Raw genomic sequence first — 21,882 nt, forward strand, 5'->3', positions numbered from 1 at the left:
TTTTTAGAGAGTGAAAGGGAGGGGGTGGGAAGAGAAAGAGAGAGAGAGAGAAGACAAATATCCATGTCTCTCACATTGATTGGTTGCCTTCCCAATTCACCCCAATGTGACATCGAACCTGCACGACCCCGGTACAAGCCCTTCACTAGGAATCGAACCCAAGACCCTGCATTGCTTGGGCTGACGCTCTAACCACTGAACACCTGCCAGGAATCGATTCCATAATATTTTCAAGAACAAAATTTTCCATTTCATTTAATAACTAATTTGCATGAAGACAAGGTGAACCTCTGGGGTGGCACTAAATACCTTAACTGACGAGGGTCGGGGGGCGGGGGGTGTCAATTGGGGAAAAAGGAGACTTACATAAAACTTTAGACAATAAAAAAAAGTAGAAAAAAAAAAACTTCTCCAGCAGTAAGGATGATAATTTACTTGCAAAAATTCTATCTGCTAATAATGTTTTCAAATAATTTTAAAAATCACAAAAATGGAAAGAATAGCTTTTTGCTGAGAGCCACTGTCTGAGATGAATTAAAATAATGTGACTAAGAAAAAATACCTTAACTAAATTATGAATGAGTGCTACTATTGTGGTTGTGCTTTTTCTCTTTCTAAATTTTCTTGACCTCCTCTTTCTGTTTCTGCCTCTTAACATTAAAAAAAAATCCGATTTTATTGGTTTTTAGAGAGAGAGGAAAGGAGAGTAATAGAACAACATCCATTGGCTGCCTCTTGCACACCTCCTACCAGGGATGGAGCCCTCAATCTGGGCATGTGCTGTGAGCAGGAATCAAACCAGTGATCTTCTGGTTCATGGGTGGACACTGAACCACTAAGCCACACCAGCCGGGCTCTGTTTCTGCCTCTTACTAGAGTTCTCAAAAAAATTAAAAGGTGTGTTGAAATGGATAAGGTAAACATAAACGAGGAATACAGCATAGAAAACAAATTACCTGGGTAAATTCAGAATCTATAATTTTTAGAAGTAACTTGTCAAAATCCCAAAAAGCATTTCAAAGGATGATAAGATTACACATCTTGTTCTGTCATTGTTACAACTGTCTAGGTTGGGGGCTTGCTTGGCTTTCTGAAAGTCCTGAGAGAGGAAAAAAGAGAGAGAATCTCAACTGATCAGACTTGCTGAGATCATTTATTAAGTACAGTGTAGAGACTATTCACCAAATACAAGAAAAACTGATGTGACTCTCAGACTCTGACACAATCATTAAGAAACTTAACCCAGATTACAATAGAAAACAAACAACAAAAACTACTTGGAGCTTTACCACCTGGAACAAAAGAAACAATTTAATTATGCAGAGGTGACCCCATGTATTAGTTAGTGCTATTGATTATGGTGATCATAGTTTCCAATTCAAATTTGGTAAGATGGTTTGTATTTAAGAGACAGCGAATGAGACCAAATGTTTAAAATATGGAAGCGCCTGCTATTCTATTCATATAGATAAAAATGGAAAAGAAAATTGAGTTGCTGTTTCAAACAATTCAGTTTTTCTGAACTCAAATACAGTTGTCTTAATTTTGTGTGTTTTCCCCAGGGTTCTGTAAACTAGCCTTTATCTAAAAGTTCAACTGTAGGCTTTGAAAGCCCTTAGGCCTGGAAGGACCAGAGGTCCAGTTCCTTACTCTGCTTAAATATTAAATTATAGTCAATCCTGAGGGGGAACAATAGTAAACATGTAACCATCTATCTCATTTCACTTTTATTCCTCGCCTACCATCATGATCAGCAAGATCTTGCAAAAAGTTTCGCAAGATCCTATGTAAAATGAAGTTGCTTAATATCACAAGCTAACGATTCTTGGGAGGGCTGGGTTTCTGGAGTCATTGTTTAACCGGCGGTGGGAAGGGCGGCCTTGCTCTGACGCTTTCCCCGAGCAGGCGGGCATCCCAGTGCCGGGAAGCCGCCGGGAGCTGGCCAAAGGGGACGCGGGGTGGGTGTCCCGGCCCCTCCAAGGAGAGAGGCCTGGCGGCCGCTGGGATGCCCAGTCCTGTCACAACCAACCCCCTTTCTCTTTTCTTCTTCCAGGCCGGCGGCGGGGACCTCTGCTGCCAGGGCTGGAGGCCGCCTGTGCATCTGCAGGGGCGGCGCCCGGGGCCTGACTGACGGAGCGCCCGCCCCGCGGCTGCGGCTGTCTCCTCACGCGCCTGCGCACTTGCGCACCGGGCCCGAGCGCTCGAGCGTTCTTCCCTCCCTCGCGCGCCTGCGCGCCGGCTGAGAGGAACCCGGCGTCTCCGTCTCGGCAGGCGGGCGGACGCGCGCGCGCCCGCGGTCAGAAGGCGGGCCGCGCGCGCCGGTGGGAAGCGTCCGGCTGCCACAGCGCCAGCTCCGTCCTACTCGCTGCCGTCCGGGGCCCGCTCGCCCCTCCTCCCCACTCCCCCGCCCGCCGCCGCCCGGGCGCATGCGCTGCCGGAGCGCGAGGGTCGGCTTCGGGTGTGTGGTGGCGGCAGAGCGGAGCTGCGAGCCCGGAGAGTCAGAACCTGGGGGAGAGGGATGGTCTCTGCACGGGGAGGAGCCGGAGGAGCCGCCGCCGCTGCCGACGCCACCGCCGCAGCCGCCGCCGCCGCCGCCTCGGCGCCCGCCTCCCGGCGCTGACGGGCTCACACGAAGCCGGCGAGGGAGAACCCGCACCAGCGGTCGCCGGCACACCGCCCAGCATGGTCCGAGAAACCAGGCACCTCTGGGTGGGCAACTTACCGGAGAATGTGCGGGAAGAGAAGATCATCGAGCATTTCAAACGGTGAGTGACACGAGGCCCGGGCGCCGCTGCCCGCTCCGGCCCGTTGCCGGCCCCTCCTCGTGCGCGGAACTGGTGAGGGGACCCGGGCCAGACCCACGGACGGGCGCGGGGTCGCGCGGATGCCTGGCCGTCTCGGCCGGCGTCGGGCCTCGGCGGAGCGGGCGCGGCTGCTGCTGCTGCTGCTGCTCCTCTCCCTTCCCAATAAGGAGGAGGCTGTCGCTCGGCCTCCGCGAAGCCGGCGCTGGGAAGGTGCCCTCCCGCTGGCGAGGCGGCGGCGGGACGCGTCCTTGCGTGCCGCTGTCCCGGCTCCGAGGGGCCGGCCGGGTCGGGCCCGGAACCTTGCCCACCCGCCCGTCCCCTCACGGCCGACTCCGGAGTTCGGCAGCAAGTCCCGCTCCCCAGCTCGGACGCTCGGAAACGTCAGACCTGGAGAGGGTTTTGTGCGAAAGGGCAGGTTCTACAAAAATAAGTCTGGGTAGGTGATGTCGGAGCATCTTGGAACTGCGAAGACGCCGGGTTCTAGGGGCCTCGCGGAAGGTGTGCCGCGCACACTGGTTGTGTGGCGGGCTGGGGGAGAGGACCGTGCCTGCAGAGGAGCTCGTGCGCCCGTTTCGGCGCTTTCGCCTCCTTTCAGCTCTGGGTCCCTGGAGGAGGCGGCGGGTGAGGACGAGGGCGTGCAGCGGCGGCAGGTCCGCCTCTCGCGGTCAGGTCCCCGCCTCGCAGGCGCTCGGGAGCCCGGGACCCCCGCTTCCGCGGCCGCCGCCGGCACCCCTGGGGAGCCGCCTTTGAAGGAACGTGTTTCCCTCCGACCCAGAATTCGCTAATGAATGGCTAAGAAATGCAAGCCTTTTACAATGAGAAGATGTGGCTTAAAAAAACAAAAACACCAAACCAACTTGCTAGAATATTTTTTGTGTCTATGGAATGTTGGAATAAGTGTTGTGCTTGACACCTCTTAGTTGTTCCGTAGTATCTAGCGCCTGTCTTTGTGAAATACACGCGTACCGTAAATCTTCAGTATAAAATGCCGAAATGACGATTTGCTTACACTTGGTGCACACGGAGGAGGACTGCAGCACATCTGGGCTTGTCCTCCCCAAATGGCTGTTTATTCCGATACTCAAGACCCCGAAAGGTTTTCAGTTTGTTTTACTCGCCATTCCTCTTACTGTCTAGTCCGTGAAGGGAATTATGGAGCGCCCTCATTAGTGAGTCACCCTGGGAAAAATAGATTGCGTCGCTAGCTCGGGAGCAGCCTGCCGAAGGAAATGGAAGCGGCGGCGGCCGAGCTCCGCTGTCTTTTAAATGGAGGACCATTGATTCTGTTGGTGGTTGCTGTTACCGGGGTGTTCAAGCTTCGCCTCCGGAGCGCGCGTCTGCGCGTGTCCGCGTGTGAAAAGGCGCCGGGCATAGTGAGGCCATTCATAACCTGCTGTCCGCGGCAGGACTGGGGGAGGCGCGCTTCCAGGGCCTCTCCGGGTGTTTACTACGCGGTGCTGGGAGACCGGGCCAGGGGGAGGCCGCTAGCGAAAGCTCGCCTCTGACCCCAGCGATCATGGAGATGCCCCGGGCTCAGTCGAGAAGCAGATGGGAACTTTCCCTGGAGCTGCTCCGCCCCTGGCTTCCCCACCCTTCACTGTTCTGGTCGAAAAATAATCTAGGTGCAGATGATTGGAGTGGAAAACGCACTTAACGTGGTCACTTTATCTCTTTGTGGACGTTCTCTCTGCCTGGGAAATTTGTATGCACCGACGTGCAAACACGTGCCTTGCAGCATTCACTTCGTAGTGTTGTGTGGCCGGAGGTGTCATTTTGCATTATGCAGATTCTGGAGACATGGCATGCCTATCGCGGGGAGTTTGACCCCTCTGCAAGATGAGATGTTAGGGAGAGGAAAGAGGAAATCGTCCAGGGGAATTTGGAAGGTTTTAACTGGACGGTGCTGCGGTCCGGCTTGTGTGAATGACTTTCTAAAATGGCGGCCAGGACCCACTTTATGTGGGAATCAGCCGAGCAGATCTCAGAATGCACAGAGGGAGGAGGGGGCAGAGCAGGCGAGTTGCCTTGAAAAGCGGCGGTCTGGAGGAACGTTACTGTATTAAAGAGGGATTAGCTGGCACATTGCTCACGACTGCACTTAAAGGAGTATTTTACCTTTTGCAGAGCTAAAGCAGATGCTACTGATAAAAGCAGATTATCTTAAAACTAAGCAGACCGTGTGTCCCTGAAACTCCTTTGTTTTAAAAGCGAGTTAAAAATTTTTGAGTAGATAGTACATTCTTAAGAGTTTAAAGAGTGTAACCCCGACACTGGGATTTCCAGTTCCCATCCTCTCCTTCCCACCTCCACCCCCAACAGGTAATCTCTATTTCTGCTTTCTTGTTTATCCTTAGACATGAACAAGAAATGTTTTTGCTGATCCAGCTGTGGAGCTAAATGGACCTTGTTTGGAGGAATTCATGGCCTTTTGTCTCTGTTGTAGAAAATGTTTTGTAAAACGTGTGATTGTTACTGGGAGGGCAACTAAATCTGAATAATTTCAGTGAAAGGGATAAAAATGTACTTGTACCAGAATGATAGCTGTGCAAGAAAATTTAAGGATAGTCACTTTTGGTGTCTTCTAGAAATCTGAATGAGGAAAAACATGCAATACCTAAATTAAAGCTGAGGCCTACTTTTACCCTTTTCCCCAGTTGATTACAACATTAACTAATAACTGTTTTACAGGATTAAGAGGTGTACACTGGGAATACATTATTTAAAACGTTTTCAAAATGAATATTCTCATAACGGTGATTAGGCCTTTGTAGTAAGTATTTGGATTAAAAAAAAAAAAAGGTTAAACCAGACAGCTTTGGGAGCAGGGGCAGCTTAGAGGCATTTTGGGGTTAGGGTGGGGGCTGGAAGGTCAGAGCCAATTTTTTTTTTTTTTACTATTTATATTTTGATTTGTGTTTTTGGTAGGAAATAGATTGAGGGAAGGATGCTGATTTGGCTTTTCCATCTGTGCCAGAGAAAAACCAAACCTTTAAAACGCAATCATAGTATTTTCAAAATTTGGCTTTACCTTCTTGCAATAAGAATGCATCTATTGTGTTCACTACCTTTACAGCTTTCAGTATGCCAGTTGAAAAAATTAAATGACAACTATTTCTGAATCAGATTTTATTTAACAAAGATCCATTTCAGCGACTGGATTTGCACAATAGAGAAAGTCCTTTCCTTTGTATGTTAGCTGGGTTTAAGGGGGAAGGGAGGAGTTATACAACAATTGCTCGCTGTCTTTTAGTTGTCAGAGGGAGAGAGGTGTGTGCAAAGGGGACTCCCTGTATTAGAATGAGTAAATGAATAGAACCCTCCAAAGAATACAAAATTGTCTATATTTTATTTTCATATTTTAAGTAAATCACATATTTAGGTTCTTCCCATACATTCCCCAGGTTAGAGAATAGGTTAAAGATTATGCAGAGGTTGAGCAAGGTAGCAGCTTGTGTAAAATTTTGTCAAAGAATGAGACTCATTTAAAAAATGTATTTTGTTATTGTTAATTTTCAATGTCTTATTTCAGTGGTTTTCCTGAGTTAAAATAGTTGGAATATACCTTATATGTTACATGTATTTGGATATCTTTACTTTTGGAACACAGCATAAAATATTATGGAAGAGTTTCCTTGTTCTTACATACTCTATAACCAGAGATATTTTTAGACTTAAACAAAATTGACTCATAGTAGCCTACACCATTGCCACATCATTTCTTTTGAGCCCAGTCAGTTTCTATGTTTTGAAACCTGGTTTTGAATGTTATAATTTTGAATGTTTTCATGGTAGGCTTTTGTATACTTTAACAATAACATAAAAAAAATTCAGTTATCTTGAAAAATAGCATTAAAAATTAATACAGATGCTTGAAATGTTATTTTATTTCCTGAGTAGAATGCCTCTGGCAAGCAGTTTGGAGGAAAACTTAGGGCTCAGTGCCAGAAAGAATGATGGTGTTGGACTTTGTGTAGCGGCCACCTTTTCCCAGCTACCTTCATTGTGGACTCTTGATTGTTCGACCATTGTATTGTTTGGTACGCTTATGAAGAAATTTCAAGCTTGATTTATGAAACATTTTTAATCCTGCAAGCTAATGCTTTGGGAATACTTATTTAGAAATTGTAAAGATAGCAGTATTGTAAAAGTTCTTTCAAATATTCCAAGTCTCATTTTCCCCTTCGTTTGAAATTTTGCTTACATTAAAAAAAGTTTGCAATATTTTGTGAAAACTAGTATATTTAATTGGAGACTATATATTTCTCTGCTTTTACTTTTAAGAAAGAATCTGTAGTGTTTGGTCTGTAGTTAACTAGTACATAGTATTTAGAGTAAACATTGTAGTCAGAAAATACCTTCAGTTTTATTAAAACTGGGCTCCTAATTTTCATTATTGGATTATTTGGAATAAAAGTTCAGCACCTTGAAACAGACACATAACCTGGTGAACAAGGAGACTAAATACAGCAACATTTTTCTATAGTTAAATTTCTAACTTTTACTATTTGTTTTCTTTATTTTTGTGTTTAATTATTATTATTTGCCTGTAGCTACTCATAATTTGAATGAAAATAGCATACACTATTGTGGGAACCAATTAGAATGTTTTAATCATTTTATTAGAAACCATATACATTTTGTGTGATATCTAGCTAGTTTTAGTGTGTGGAAATATGCTTTGAAGTATTTTCTTGGCGTAATTTGAAAGTATTGCAATATTCAGATTTTCCCTTGTACATGTGTCTCTGTCTGCCAAGTTGAAAATTATAAACATATAAAAGATCTCACAATGGAATGTCTATAAAACTGTAACTTAAATTTAGTGAATTTTTAGACTTGATTACTTAAGATTTCATTTTGAGTGTAGAGATGAGTTTAAATCTAGCATATTTAAGGTATTTATTATATAACAAACTGCTCCAGTTCTTTCAGTTAAGGAATATTTGTGGGAAAATTCAAAAGGGAAACAGTTATTGTTTGTCCTATATACCTGGTGCTAGGTTTTTAGTCCAGCATTAAACTCTGGGAGTATGTGTACCAGTATGTCTTTGTGTCTATGTATTAGATGCTGAGTTTGGGTTACTTGAGAACATTGACAAATGAAATGAAGATTTTTCTCATTATACGTTATATTGACTTTGTTACATTTCTATCCTGTTTACACACACTACATAATACTTTTACATATAATACATTTATAGGTTCTTAAAATAGATTCAAAGTGATTTTTTAAAATATATTTTATTGATTTTTTACAGAGAGGAAGGGAGAGAGAGAGTTAGAAACATCGATGAGAGAGAAACATCGATCAGCTGCCTCCTGCACATCTCCTACTGGGGATGTGCGGGCAACCCTTGACCGGAATCGAACCTGGGACCTTTCAGTCTGCAAGCCGACGCTGTATCCACTGAGCCAAACCGGTTTCGGCTCAAAGTGATTTTTTTAAAACCATCACCCATTATTTTATTCCTTTGATTTAAAAATTAGGACATTTGTACTTTTCTTTAAAACATTTTGTGTTTTACAAAACTACATTTGGCATATAGTGATTTGTGTCCTTTATAAGTCAATAATTTGGTAGGTGGTAGATTTTTTTTTGGTCTCAACCATTAATTTTTACAAATTATGCTGTCTACAGTAAAGGCTCTTTTGCATCCAATATTTTAAAATTCACCTTGGATTAAAGATGAAGAAGTTTATCACTTTATTTTCTCAAAGAATGTTATAATCTACAATGAAAATTATTTATATTTAGACCAGAATTTAGGAGGAGATACTTAAAACTTGGATAGGAAAGTATTATATCATTATTTTCACTGACCTGTTATCAGAATTTGGTATTTCCTTCTATTGCAAGATAGTAATATCATGGTAGTACCAACATGGTAGATAGTATGAGTAGTACCTGTAATTTCATTATTAACACAAATCCAGATGTACTTTCATATTTCACATTACAGTTGTTGCAATCTCATTTATGCTCATCACAACTTAGAAATTACAGTAATTTTTAATTGTGCTGCTACTTTAATGCATTAATAAAGATGCACATACATATATTACTATGTGACTGATATTTGCTGTAGATACATTTTAAAAATTCTATCTCAGAGAATTCACAAACGTAGAAAAAAATAAATGAATTCCGTGTACCCATCATTTAGCTCCAACAACTGTCAACCGTGGCTGATCCTTTTATGAGAACAAAATAAAGCAAAGAAGGGGATAGAAAGTAATGGGGATAGGGGTGATGAGGAAGGCTTCTTTGAAAAGATGGCATTTGCTACCCCAGAATAAAGGCCTCTTCACAATTATAGACCCACTTCTTTCCTTCCTGCGTTATTTTTTCTCCATTTAACATTAGTTTTGAAATAGTTCAGGAATAGTACAAAAAATTTCCACATCCCCTTCACCCAAATTCCCCATTGCTAACATTTTTGTCACATTTGCTTCATTACTCTGTCTTGTCTTCTTCCGGCATGGTGTCCTATTACCCTTAAAATTTCTAATGTATATATTCCCAAAATAAGGACCCTCTTCTGCGTTGCACTATAGAGTCTTCCCAGTCAAGAAATCAGCATTGCCACAACATTGCTACCCAATCCATAGACCCCTTTGACATGATGCCAAACATTCCAACAATGTCTCTTTTTTCTTTTTGGTCTAGGATCCTAGCTAGTACCACGTGTTGCCTTTGGTTGTTGTGTTTTATCAGTCTGGACAGTATTTCATTCCTACTCTAATTCTCATGCTTGTGCCTGATAGTCTTAAAGAGCATTGGTCTTTCATTCTGCAGGATGACCCTCCACCTGGGTCTGTCTAGTATTACCTCATGACTAGATCAGGTCATGCATTCTTGGCAAGAATACCACAAAGAGTATCATATAAGGAGGCAAACTATATTGATACATCCTACTGCTGGTGACTTGAACTTTGATCACTTCATCAAGTTTGTGTCTTCATCATTTCCCCCTTCAATTTGATTAGCATTTTATGGGGAGATATATTAATATTACACCGATAGTCTCTTCCATCATCAAACCTACACCCACCAGCATTCATTGATAACTCTTGCCTTATTTATCTATTATTGCCAAATGATTGTCTATTATTGTTACTCCTTTTACATTTATTCTATTGTAGATAAGAAATCTCATGGTTTATATTTTTTCTTTAAAAAAATTGTCTTTAATCCTCACCCAAGGATGTATTTTTATTGATTTTGGAGAGAGAGGAAGGGAGAGAGAGAGAAACATCCATGTGAGAGATAAACATTGATTGGCTGTCTCCTGAACATGCCTCAAACCTACAATCTGGGCCTGTGCCCTGACTAGGAATCAAACCTGCGACCCTTTGGTGCACCGGATAATGTTCCAACCAATAAACCACATCAGCTAGGGCTCTTTTTTCTTTTCTTTCTTTTTAAAAATTTAAAAAACAAGGATATGTTTTTATTGATTTTGGAGAGAGAGGAAGGGAGAGAGAGAAATATCAACTTGTTTCATGCATCCATGCACTCATTGCTTCTTGTATGTGCCCTGACCTGAGATCGAACCCTCAACCTTAGCATATCAGGATGATGCTCTAACCCAGCAGTTCTCAACCTGTGGGTTTCGACCCCTTGGGGGTCGAACAACCCTTTCACAGGGGTCGCCTAAGACCATCGGAAAACACATATACAATTACATACTGTTTTTGTGATTAATCACTACGCTTTAATTATGTTCAATTTGTAACAATGAAAATGCATCCTGCATATCAGATATTTACATTATGATTCATAACAGTAGCAAAATTACAGTTATGAAGTAGCAACGAAAATAATTTTGTGGTTGGGGGTCACCACAGCATGAACCGTATTAAAGGGTCTCGGCATTACGAAGGTTGAGAACCACTGCTCTAACCAGTTGAGCTATCCATTCAGGGTGATTTCTCATTTTTTCAGTGGGCTTTAGTCCAGGCCTTATTTTGCATTGCAGACCATCCTAGATTTAAACAGTGGGAGGGAGCTTCTTCAAACTGGCTGCTGTTTCCCCATCATTGTTTAAGCATTTCTCTTTTTAAAAAATATTTTTATTAACTTCAGAGAGGAAGGGAGAGGGAGAGATAGAAACATCAATGATGAGAGAATCATTGATCGGCTGCCTCCCACATATTCCCCCACTGTGGACCCAGCCCTCAATGCCATCAGGTGCTCAGACTGAGAATTGAGTGGTGACCTCTTGGTTCATTGACTGGGCTAAGCATTTCTTTATTTATGGCACAACATAGACTCATATTGTGCTTTCCCTGCCCCACTCCTGGAATCAGCAGTTTTTGTAAGTCCTGGTTCCTTTTATTGTAGGATGGTATTTACAAACCAAAATCTGGGTGCTGAGTTTACTCATTGCTACAAAGCTAAGATGTGTGGACACATGATATACATGTACCTCTATGTCATATATTTAAAAACTCAAGGTTCACACGTTTCAGTACATGAAGAGTCTCTATAACTTCATTTCCATGTGTGTAAATCCCTTCTTTGACTGAGAATTCTGACTCCCATTATTCTCATTGTACTTACTCATTTGCTCAATCAATTATGTTCTCAATGTAACTAACATCCCAACCATTCTGCCTCCCCCACCTCTGCCACCTCTGAGCACATTGTCCTGCTGCCTCTGTATCCAATCCCCTTCCTCTCAATTACTCTTATTTGGAAACCAACATTTTGGGGAGGGAGGGCAGACAAGGAAAAAGGAAAGGAAGGTGAGACAAAGTGATTTGCATATTTTTGTTTTTAATTTTTTTCTCTCATAGGAGACAACTTGTGGATAAATGATCACTTGCCTCTGGTGAAATTTTTTAAGCAGATTAGAGCTACCCCACTCTTAAAATTTTAGTTTTGGTTCTACTTCTATTGACTGTTGTGATGTGAGCTTAATTACTGGATCGTTGTGATTGTTATATGCTGAGTCACACAGAAGAGAGGAGGTAGTGAGAAGGGAGTTTGTTTCTTAGGAATAATATTAGGAATCATCATCGCTCCATTTATTTGGGTTTCAGTTACTCACTTTGTGTGGTATCTTAGCAAAATTTTGCCCTGGCCCTACCTTCCCCCAAACATTATTGATCTCAACCTTATTTTTAAAAAAATATGTTTTTTACATTGATTTGAGAGGAAGGGAGAGGAAGAGAGAGAGAGAAACATCAATGATGAGAGAAAAATCATTGATCGGCTACCTCCTGCATGCTGCATCCCCATTGGGCATTGAGACCTCAACCTGGGCATCATGCCCTGGCCGAGAATCGAACCGTGTCCTCCTGGTTCATAGGTTGATCATTGCTCAACCACTGACCCATACTGGCTGGGCTATTTCTTCTTTTTTTTTTTAAATTTATTTTTTGTATTGACAGATAATGTATTAGTTTCAGTTACACAACGTAATGATTCAATATTATATATATTGCAAAGTGATCTTTTTTTAAATATTATTTTTTATTGTTTTCAGAGAGGAAGGGAGAGGGATAGAGAGAAACATCAGAGTTGAGAGAGAATCATTGATCAGCTGCCTCCTGCACGCCCCCTACTGGGGATTGAGCCTGCAACCCAGGCATGTGCTCTTGATCAGAATTGAACCTGGGACCTTTCAGTCCACAGGCTGATGCTCTATCCACTAAGCCAAACCAGCTAGGACCATACATCTATATACTACAGGCCCAGTGCAGGGATTTGTGCACTGGTGGGGTCCCTCGGCCTGGTCTGCAGGGATAGAGCGTAAACCAGCTCTCAACATCCCCTAAGGGGTCCTGGATTGCGAGAGGGCAGTTCTTGGGTGACACACCCCGGAATTGGGCTCCCTCCTCTCTGGTTCTGGTTCCGTTACTTGAGAACCGCAACTTCCAAGTCACTGCAGCTCGGCAGCTCCTGCATTGAGCGTCTGCCCCCTGGTGGTCAGTGCACGTCATAGCTACTGGTTGGAGTGTCTGCCCCCTGGTGGTCATTGCTCATCATGGCTACCGGTTGGATAGTCGCTTAGGCTTTTATATATATACTAGAGGCCTGTTGCACGAAGAGATTCGTGCAATAGGCCTTCCCTTTTCCTGGCTGCCGGCACAGGTTTTCCTCCTGCACTCGGGACCCAGGCCTTCTCTCCGGCCGGAGCCACCTTCCGTCTTCCCTCTTCGCTGCTCTGGCTCGCCTTCAGTCTTCCCTCCGCTGCTTGGAGCCTACGTATGCAAATTAACCGCCATCTTTGTTGGTGGTTAATTTGCATATTGCACTGATTAGCCAATGGGAGGCGTAGCGAAGGTATGGTCAATTACCATGTTTATCTATTATTAGATAGGATACTAGTGGCCCGGTGCACAAATTTGTGCACACTGAAAGGAAATTAATTAGAAGAAATATTTTAATATTGCTATTTGCCCTTTCTCTATAATAGAAGTGTCAGCCATATTCACAATTGACAATGACAGATCGAAACACACGTGTGTGATTGGCGCCAATGAGAGCTTTATATGTATTGCGCATGCACAAGTCAACTTAGCCAAGATATAGAATAAACTTGCTTAATTATACCTGCTTTCTGATTTAGCTAAACTTTTTCCAGCTCAGTGAAGCACCCCAACTTCTCTTTCAGGTAATTGTCAGCAACACAGCAGTAAATACCAACACGAAACAGATTATTATTGTAGATCACGCAGGGAGAACAAAGGGTAAAATATTTAACTGCAGCAGTGTTTGACTATATTCTGCACAGTGAGAAAACCTGAAGTCATTTTCAAGGTCCACCATTTCTTCTTTTCAGTCGGGTCAAGTTTCTAAGCTTTCTAAATCTCCATTTTCCAGCTAATGAAAAGAAAATAGGATTCGACCGAGTCTCCTGTCTACCTACTCTAGGACTTCTGTGAGGATCAAATGAAATGAGGCAACGGGAAAACGATTCACAGACATTTGGTTACAGTGTAAAGTGTTTCCACTTGCCTGTAAAACAAGTCGTGTTCCTGGGCTGAAGTAACTGCAAGGAGGCTAGTCACTAGGAAGAGGAAGCCAGGCATTGCTACGTGACATCATTACCTGGACAATTGGACACTTAGCACATTAGCCTTTTATATATATATACATATATACGCTGGAGGCCCAGTGCACGAAATTCGTGCACGGAGGTGGGGGGGGGGGGTTCCCTCAGCCCAGCCTGCACCCTCTCCAATCTGGGACCCCTTGGGGGATGTCCAACTGCCGGTTTAGTTGGACATCCCTCTCGCAATCTGGGACCGCTGGCTCCTAACTGCTCACCTGCCTGCCTGCCTGATCGCCCCCAACTGCCCTCCCCTGTTGGCCTGATCTTGCCCCCCAACTGCCCTCCCCTGCTGGCCTGGTTGCCCCCAACTGCCCTCCCCTGCCGGCCTGATCTCGCCCCCAACTGCCCTCTCCTGCCATCCTGATCTCATCCCCAATGGCCCTCCCCTGCCAGCCTGATCTTGCCCCCAACTGCCCTCCCCTGCAGGCCTGATCTCGCCTCCAACTGCCCGCCTCTGCTGGCCAATTTGGTTCTGATTGGTTGGTTTCTATGCCAGTCAGCGTCAAAAGCTCCGCCTCCTAGGCAGCCATTGGCTCCTCACAGTTAACCCAGATTTGGTTCTGATTGGTTGGTTTCTATGCCAGTCAGCATCTCTGGGCCTATAAACGGGGCCTGATCAGCAGCCCCTGTGGAGGACTGGAGAGAAATGGAGGCGTGGCTCCTGGCCAGACTGGGAGAGAAAGAGAGAGGCAAGTGCTGATCAGAAGCTGCCACAGAGGCAACGGATCAGTCCTTGCTTCTCTCTTCAGGCCTCTCTCTGACCCTGATTCGCAGCCCCCTCAGCAGTCAGTGCTGGGGCACCGCACTTGCAGCAGAAGCAATCAGTGCTGGCTTGCAGGACTGACTTCTGGTTGGTTGAGCCTCGATCATGACCGGTCGTTATGACCCAGGGTGACGCACCCCAGAACCAGAGAGGAGGGAGCCTGATTCCTCACAGGGCCGTGCGATTCCACCTTCGGCCGTGGCGTGGGTTATGTTGTTGCTGGGGCACTGTCGGCCCCAAATCTGGTTTACTGCTAAGCTGTGGTGACCGCAGATGCCCTTGGAGCCGCTGTGCCGCCCCAGGTGCAGCCGGCTGGGAGGGACTGCGGGAGGTTGGCTCCAGGGTGTGTCTGGCCCCTCTCGCCCAGTCCCACCCTGCTGGCCACCTTCTAATTAATTTCCTTTCAACGTGCTTGAATCTGTGCACCTGGCCACTAGTGTTTTCCATAATTATTCAGTATTTATCTCCAGACGATAAGCACTTTTTAAAGATATACCACAATGCAACAAATGAACGTGACATTATGATAATAAACTAGACACTAGACTTTCTCCAAAAATAAAAAAAAGATTTATCACAATACTGTGGTATATCCTTATTTCAAATACTCAGTCAGTATTAAAGTTTGTAATTGTTTTTAAGAATCTTTTATTTAATAACCTAGGCTCTAAATAAGGTACACAAATTGTAATTGGTGATATATACATATGTATATGTAAAGTTTTTATTGAGGTATAATTGCTTACAGTAAAAGTACCTATTTTAAGTTAGGTTTTGTTGAATTTTTTAAAATATAGGTTTTAAATCTTTAAATTTTTAAATCTATAGGTGTTAATCTCAATATCTCTCCCTTCCTCCCCCCTTCCCTCCCTCCCTCCCTCTCCCCTTACAACTTAATTTGATTGTTTTGTAGAATTTCTCCTAGTATGGGTTTTGCTGATTATATTATTGTCTGGTGGCAATATTAACATTGCCTTTTGTCCTCTTTATTTCCTATAAGTTAATAAGTAGATATATTTCTAAATATTTAAAAATATTTCATTTATTTATTAGAGAGTGAGTAAGAGAGAAATATTGATTTGTTCCACTTATTTGTGCATTTGTTGGTTGATTCTTGTATGTGACCTGACTGGGGATTGAACCCACACTTTGGCATATCAGGATGACACTCTAACCAACTGAGGGCCCTATTTTAAAATATTTTTATAATTGTATTTCAATATAATTAGTTTTTTTATAATTCTGTGTATTTTATTTTATTAATGATATTCTGACAAAGGGTTTATAGGTTTCACCAGACTGTAATAGCAGTCTGTGGTATAAAAGGTAAAGAACCTTTGGTTTAGGCAAACCCTTAGGTTAAGAATAGAATGCTAGCAGCATATTTAAGTACTAATTTTAGCTTTGACATAAAAAGGTTGAGGTGAAAAAGTTAAAATTATCAAAAATCTTTAAGACTAGAAAATACAACAAAGGTGGTGTCCTGTGACTCCCCCCCACCACCCGTTTTTTCATATGTAAATTGACATGATTAGAACTGCTGTCTTTGTCATGGGGACTTTTCTGGTTTTATATTCCTTCCCTTTCCCCAGTTTTATCTTAGAAATTATGGAATCTTTAGATTTTTTTTGAATCTTTAGATTTTAAGGTTGTTTCTTTTAGTCTGCTTGAATTCTTTTTTTAAAAATATTTTTATTGATTTCAGAGAGGAAAGGAGAGGGAGAGCGATAGAAACATCAGTGATGAGAGAGAACCAAGTTTATAGAGAGCTCCTAAAATTCAATTAGTATGTGATGGTATATGTAAAATATGACACTTTAACTCTTCAGGAGCACATTTATTATATAAAGTGAGTAGATTTAATTTTTCCCATATGTTGGATTGGATTATAAGATTTCTAAGGTCTTTTCTTTTCTTTTTTTTTTTTTTTAAATATATTTTATTGATTTTTTACAGAGAGGAAGGGAGAGGGATAGAGAGTTAGAAACATCGATGAGAGAGAAACATCGATCAGCTGCCTCCTGCACACTCCCTACTGGGGATGTGCCCGCAACCAAGGTACATGCCCTTGACTGGAATCGAACCTGGGACCTTTGAGTCCACAGGCTGATGCTCTATCCACTGAGCCAAACTGGTTAGGGCCTAAGGTCTTTTCAGTTTAGGAAATCTTGTTAATAGCATCATTCTTCATAGCACATAAAGATCATTGGAATGCTATGAAGATTTAAAAGTATATATTAATGATCAGTTGGATTATAAAAAAGCTTAATATGTAGACATACATGTGTCCATTATACAAAATATTGGTGTATCAGTTACTTTGAAATGAAACATTCTGCTAACCATCTATGGTCTTCCATGAAAACTAACCTTCCTGGGTCAAGACTTATTTGTAAAGTTTCAAATAGTTTTAAAAATTATATTGCAGTTAATGTTTAAAAATGGTGTGTGCTTTGTTATACTAAGTGTGTAAGTGTATAAAGTGTACAATTCAGCTATTTTTAGTATATTCACAGAGTTTTGCAAACATCACCACTAATTTCAGAACATTTTCATCACTGCAGAATGAAACCCCATACCCATTAGCTCTCCATTCTCTCTTCTCCCCAGTCTGTAGCAATCACTAATTTGCTTTTTATTTCTGTGAATTTGCCTGTTTTAAACCTTTCATACATATGGAATTATACAATATGTGACTGGCTTCTTTCATTTAGCATAATGATGGTTCATCCGTGTTGTATAGCATCTATTATTACTTCATTCCTTTGTATTACTGAACAATTTCATTACATGGACACACTACATTTTAAAAATCCATTAATCAGTTGTACATTTGGATTGTTTCCTTTTTTGGCTATTATGAATAATGCTATGAGCATTTCTGTATCATTTTCATGTGGATGTACATTTTTAATTCTCTTGGGTATATATCTAGGAGTTGGAGTTGCTAGCTTATATGGTAATTTCTAGGTTTAACATTTTGAGGAACTGATAAACTGTTTCCTAAAGTGGCTGCACCACTTTGCAATCTTACCAGCAATGCACTAGGTTTAGGTTTTTCCTTATCCTCATCATCACTTGTTATTATCTTTTTTATTTTAGCTATCCTAGTGGATGTGAAATGCTATGTCATTGTGGTTTTGGTCTGTATTTCCCTAAAGACTAAGATGTTGAATAAATTTTCATATGCTTATTGGCCATTTGTATATTGTCTTTGAAGAAATGTGTATTTATATCCTTTGCTCAGTTTTATTTTTATTTTTAAATATATTTTTTTTTACTTATTTCAGAGAGGAAGGGAGAGGGAGAAAGAAATAGAAAAATCAATGATGAGATAGTATCATTGATTGGTTGACTCCCACACTAGGGATGGAGCCTGCAACCTGGGCATGTGCCCTGACTGGGAGTCAACCCGTGACCTCCTGGTTCATAGGTCGATGCTCACCACTGAGCCATACTGGCTAGGCGATATCCTTTGCTCATTTTTAAATTGCATTATGTCTTTTTCATTGTTGAGTTGTAAAAGTTTCTTATCATTACATAATTTGCAAATATTTCCCCCAGTTTTCCATGGGTTTATATCAATTTTTGATACTTGTCTTTATATAAAATGAAATCATTAACTTTTAATTTATCATTGTCATGCTAACAATTAACATTTTAAATTCGTCATTGTCATCCTAGATTAGTGATTTCTAACTGGTGTGCTGTGGTGCAAGAATTTTTAAAACATGTAATACCTGCCCTAACCGGTTTGGCTCAGTGGATAGAGCGTCAGCCTGCGGACTCAAGGGTCCCAGGTTCGAGTCTGGTCAAGGGCATGTACCTTGGTTGCGGGCACAGCCCCAGTAGGGGGTGTGCAGGAGGCAGCTGATCGGTGTTTCTCTCTCATTGATGTTTCTAACTCTCTATCCCTCTCCCTTCCTCTCTGTAAAAAATCAATAAAATATATTAAAAAAAAAAAACACAACATGTAATACCTGACTAGTCAGGGGTCCTGATCTCTTTTTGCTTAGATTATATATTTAAAAAAAAATGACAACAGCCACCACAACAGTAGCAGTCTGGTGTGAATGAATCAAAAGTATACCTTGGTGTTTGTTTTTTTTGTCTGATTGGCAAAAAATATATTTTTTGGTGTGCCTCAGAATTTTAGTAATCTTGTCTATATCATAAAAGGCTTGTGGTCGTGATGTTATAACGGCATCACAACTAAACGAGCAGCGGCTCTCATGGTGGGCAGGGTGGGTTCCGGCAGTGTCCGTGGAGTGTGCGAGGTATTGGCAGCGTTCGTGGGGCAGCAGACATGGCCCCGACGGCAGGCTAGGCCTAGGGGACCCTACATGCGCGTGATTTAATCATGCGCTGGGCCTCTAGTTTATACTAATAAAAGGTAATATGCTGATTAGACTGGGAGACCTTCCAGACATCCTTCTGGACAAAGCCATAGTAGTGGGACCATGACAGAGGCGATTAGGATGGGGGTCCCCTCAGCCCGGCCTGCAACCTCTCCAATCTGGGACCCCCTGGGGGATGTTCGACTGCCGGTTTAGGCCTGCTGGCTCCTAACTGCTCACCTGCCTGATCACCCCTAACCACTCTGCCCGCCGGCCTGATCGTTCCTAACTGCACCCCCCCTTCCAGCCTAATCACCCCTAACTGACCCCCCGCCAGCCTTATCGCCCCCAACTGCCCCCCCCCTGCTGGCCTGATTACCCCGCCCCCCCCCCCCCCCCCCCCGCCGGCCTCCTTGCCCCCAACTGCCCCTCCCCGCCAGCCTGCTCGCCAGCCTGCTCACCCCCAATTGCCACCCCCCTCCGGGCTGCTCGCCCCCAACTGCCCTCCCCTGCCGGCCTGATCGCCCCTAATCGCCTCTGTCTTGGTCCCACTACCATGGCTTTGTCCAGAAGGTTTATCTATGTTGTAGCATGTATCGAAACTTCATTTCTGATTTCAGAGAGGAAGGGAGGGAGAGAGAGATAGAAACATTAATGATGAGAGAGAATCATTGATCAGCTGCTTCCTGCATGCCCCACACTGGGGATTGAGCCCGCAACTTGGGCATATGCCCTGACTGGGAATTGAACCCTGACCTACTGGTTCATAGGTTGACGCTCAACCACTAAGCCACACCAGATGGGCAAAACTTCATTTCTTTTTATGTCTTAATATAATATTCGATTTATGTATATACCACATTTTGTTTTATACATTCATCTGTTAATGGACACTTGAGGTTTGCATCTTTTGGCAATTGTGAAATTGTGACTATCAATGTGATAATCGGTCCCCAATCAATGCTGCCACGAACTTGGTGCTACATATATGTGTTTGAGCCCCAGTTTGCAGTTCTTTTGGGCATATGCCTATGATTAGAATTGCTGGGTCATATGGTAATTCTATACTTAAATTTTTGAGAAAATGCCAACCCTTTCCACAGCGGCTGTACCATTTTTACAGTTCCACAAGGTTTCAAATTTCTCCACATCCTTGCTAACACTTATTCTTTTCTTTGTTTTCTCTTTTTCTCTAAATACTAGCCATCCTTGTGGCTGTGAAGTGGTATGTCATCTTGGTTTTGATTTGCATTTCCCTAACAGCTAATGCTTTTGAGCATCTTCCTGTGCTTTATCTGCCATCTGTATATCTTTGGTGAAGTGTTTTGCCCATTTTAAAAAAATAGGTGGCTGTAAGATTTCTTGTATTCTAGATACAGATCCTTTGTCAGATACATTGGAAGGTATTTTTAATGTTTGTATGGAATGAACTATTTCAATTTCTGTCATGCCCCCCCCAAGTTAAAAAGATTCTTTCATCAATTCATTTATACCAAATAATTTTGTTCCTTCTAGTTCAGTTGCCTTTTGAAACTGGATTTGATGATTGTATTTTCCCTATGAGAGGAAATAATTTAAACTATACTAGAAGATATAAAAAGAAAAGTTCTGCTTTCTGATAATGTTGTCAGCTTTTTCAGAGGAAGTGTAAAATTATGCTCTTCAATTGTCCAGGAATAAGCATTCTGTACTTAATAGTGCTATCTATACCTGCCAGATTGGCGTGGCTCAGTGGTTGAATGTCAACCTATGAACCAGGAGGTAACGGTTCAATTCCAGGTCTTGGCACATGGAATTGCAGGCTCGGTCCCCAATCAGAGTTGTGCAGGAGGCAGCCGATCAGTGATTTTCTTTCATCATTGATGTGTCTGTCTGTCTCCTTTTCTCTCTGAAATCAATAAAAATGTATTTAAAAAATAATAAAAGTGTTGTACCTGCCTTTCTAAAAGGCCAAATTGCAAGTACATAAAATATAATTCACTCCTACTGAAATTTGTAGAATTTTCATGAATTTTTTATTCCAAATAATTACATTTCTTTCATAACATATACGCTTCAAAATATAAAAGGTGCCCTAAAATTTTTCTTTACACACATAGTAAACAGTTTTTGGCAATAAGAATGAGAACATACGGTTAATCCAAAGATTTTCTTAGACTTATTAACTTATATGAAATAATTATACCTAAATTATAAATCTTAGCAGTTTTCTTTTAACCCTTTGGAAAAGAAAATTAAATAGCAAAAAATTACATTAACAGAATTAGACTGTCATTTGTAAATAGACATAAAATATTTGGGTTATTTTGCCTTTAAATAAGGAATATTTGAAATCACCTCACTTTTCAGTAAGATCATTTTCACTTAATGAATTAAGTTAAAATGAAATCTGTAGAATAACTATTTTTAGTTACAGGTTGTTTTTTTTTGTTTATTTGTTGTTGTTAATTCTCACCCGGGGATATTTTTCCATTGATTTTTAGGGAGAGTGGAAGAGAGAGGGAAAGACAGAGTGAAATATTGATGTGAGAGAAACACATCGATTGGTTGCCTCCTGCACGCCCTGGACCAGGGCCCGGGCTCTGGGAGGAGCCTGCAACCGGGGCACATGCCCTTGACCAGAATCGAACCTGGGACCCTTTGGTCCCCAGGCCAACAAACCGGCGAGGGCTACAGTTTTTAATAAAAATCTTTTAAGGTTTCTAAGTTACTTTGGTCAATGTTAGGTCCAATATCCCTTTGTAGAATGTACAACTTCCTAAAAACTTCTGAGAGATATGTTTCAGCTAACTGTTCTAGAAAGGTAAAAGGTAGTTTAGTAAATACTATATTTAAGGAGTGAGACTAATCAAATAATGTGGTAAAAACATTTCTAAATATTTTCCCCAAGAAAGAAAAATGTGAGTGTAAAAGCC

At 42.2% G+C, this 21,882-nt stretch overlaps 1 protein-coding gene across 2 annotated transcripts in view; it reads left to right on the forward strand.

The window, feature by feature from the left end:
• Positions 1-2,448: 2,448 nt before the first annotated feature.
• SPEN (spen family transcriptional repressor) overlaps positions 2,449-21,882 on the forward strand; it is an 85,630-nt gene continuing 66,196 nt past the window's right edge. For both annotated transcript variants that reach the window (XM_070404170.1, XM_070404171.1), the window contains exon 1: positions 2,449-2,765. In XM_070404170.1, the coding sequence (XP_070260271.1) occupies positions 2,683-2,765 (83 nt within the window). In that variant the 5' untranslated portion in view covers positions 2,449-2,682. The remainder of the gene's footprint in view (positions 2,766-21,882) is intronic.

Source organism: Myotis yumanensis, unplaced genomic scaffold (assembly GCF_028538775.1).
Source record: "Myotis yumanensis isolate MYYU_CA2020_CCGP unplaced genomic scaffold, mMyoYum1.0.hap1 SCAF_2, whole genome shotgun sequence".
Taxonomy (NCBI): domain Eukaryota; kingdom Metazoa; phylum Chordata; class Mammalia; order Chiroptera; family Vespertilionidae; genus Myotis; species Myotis yumanensis.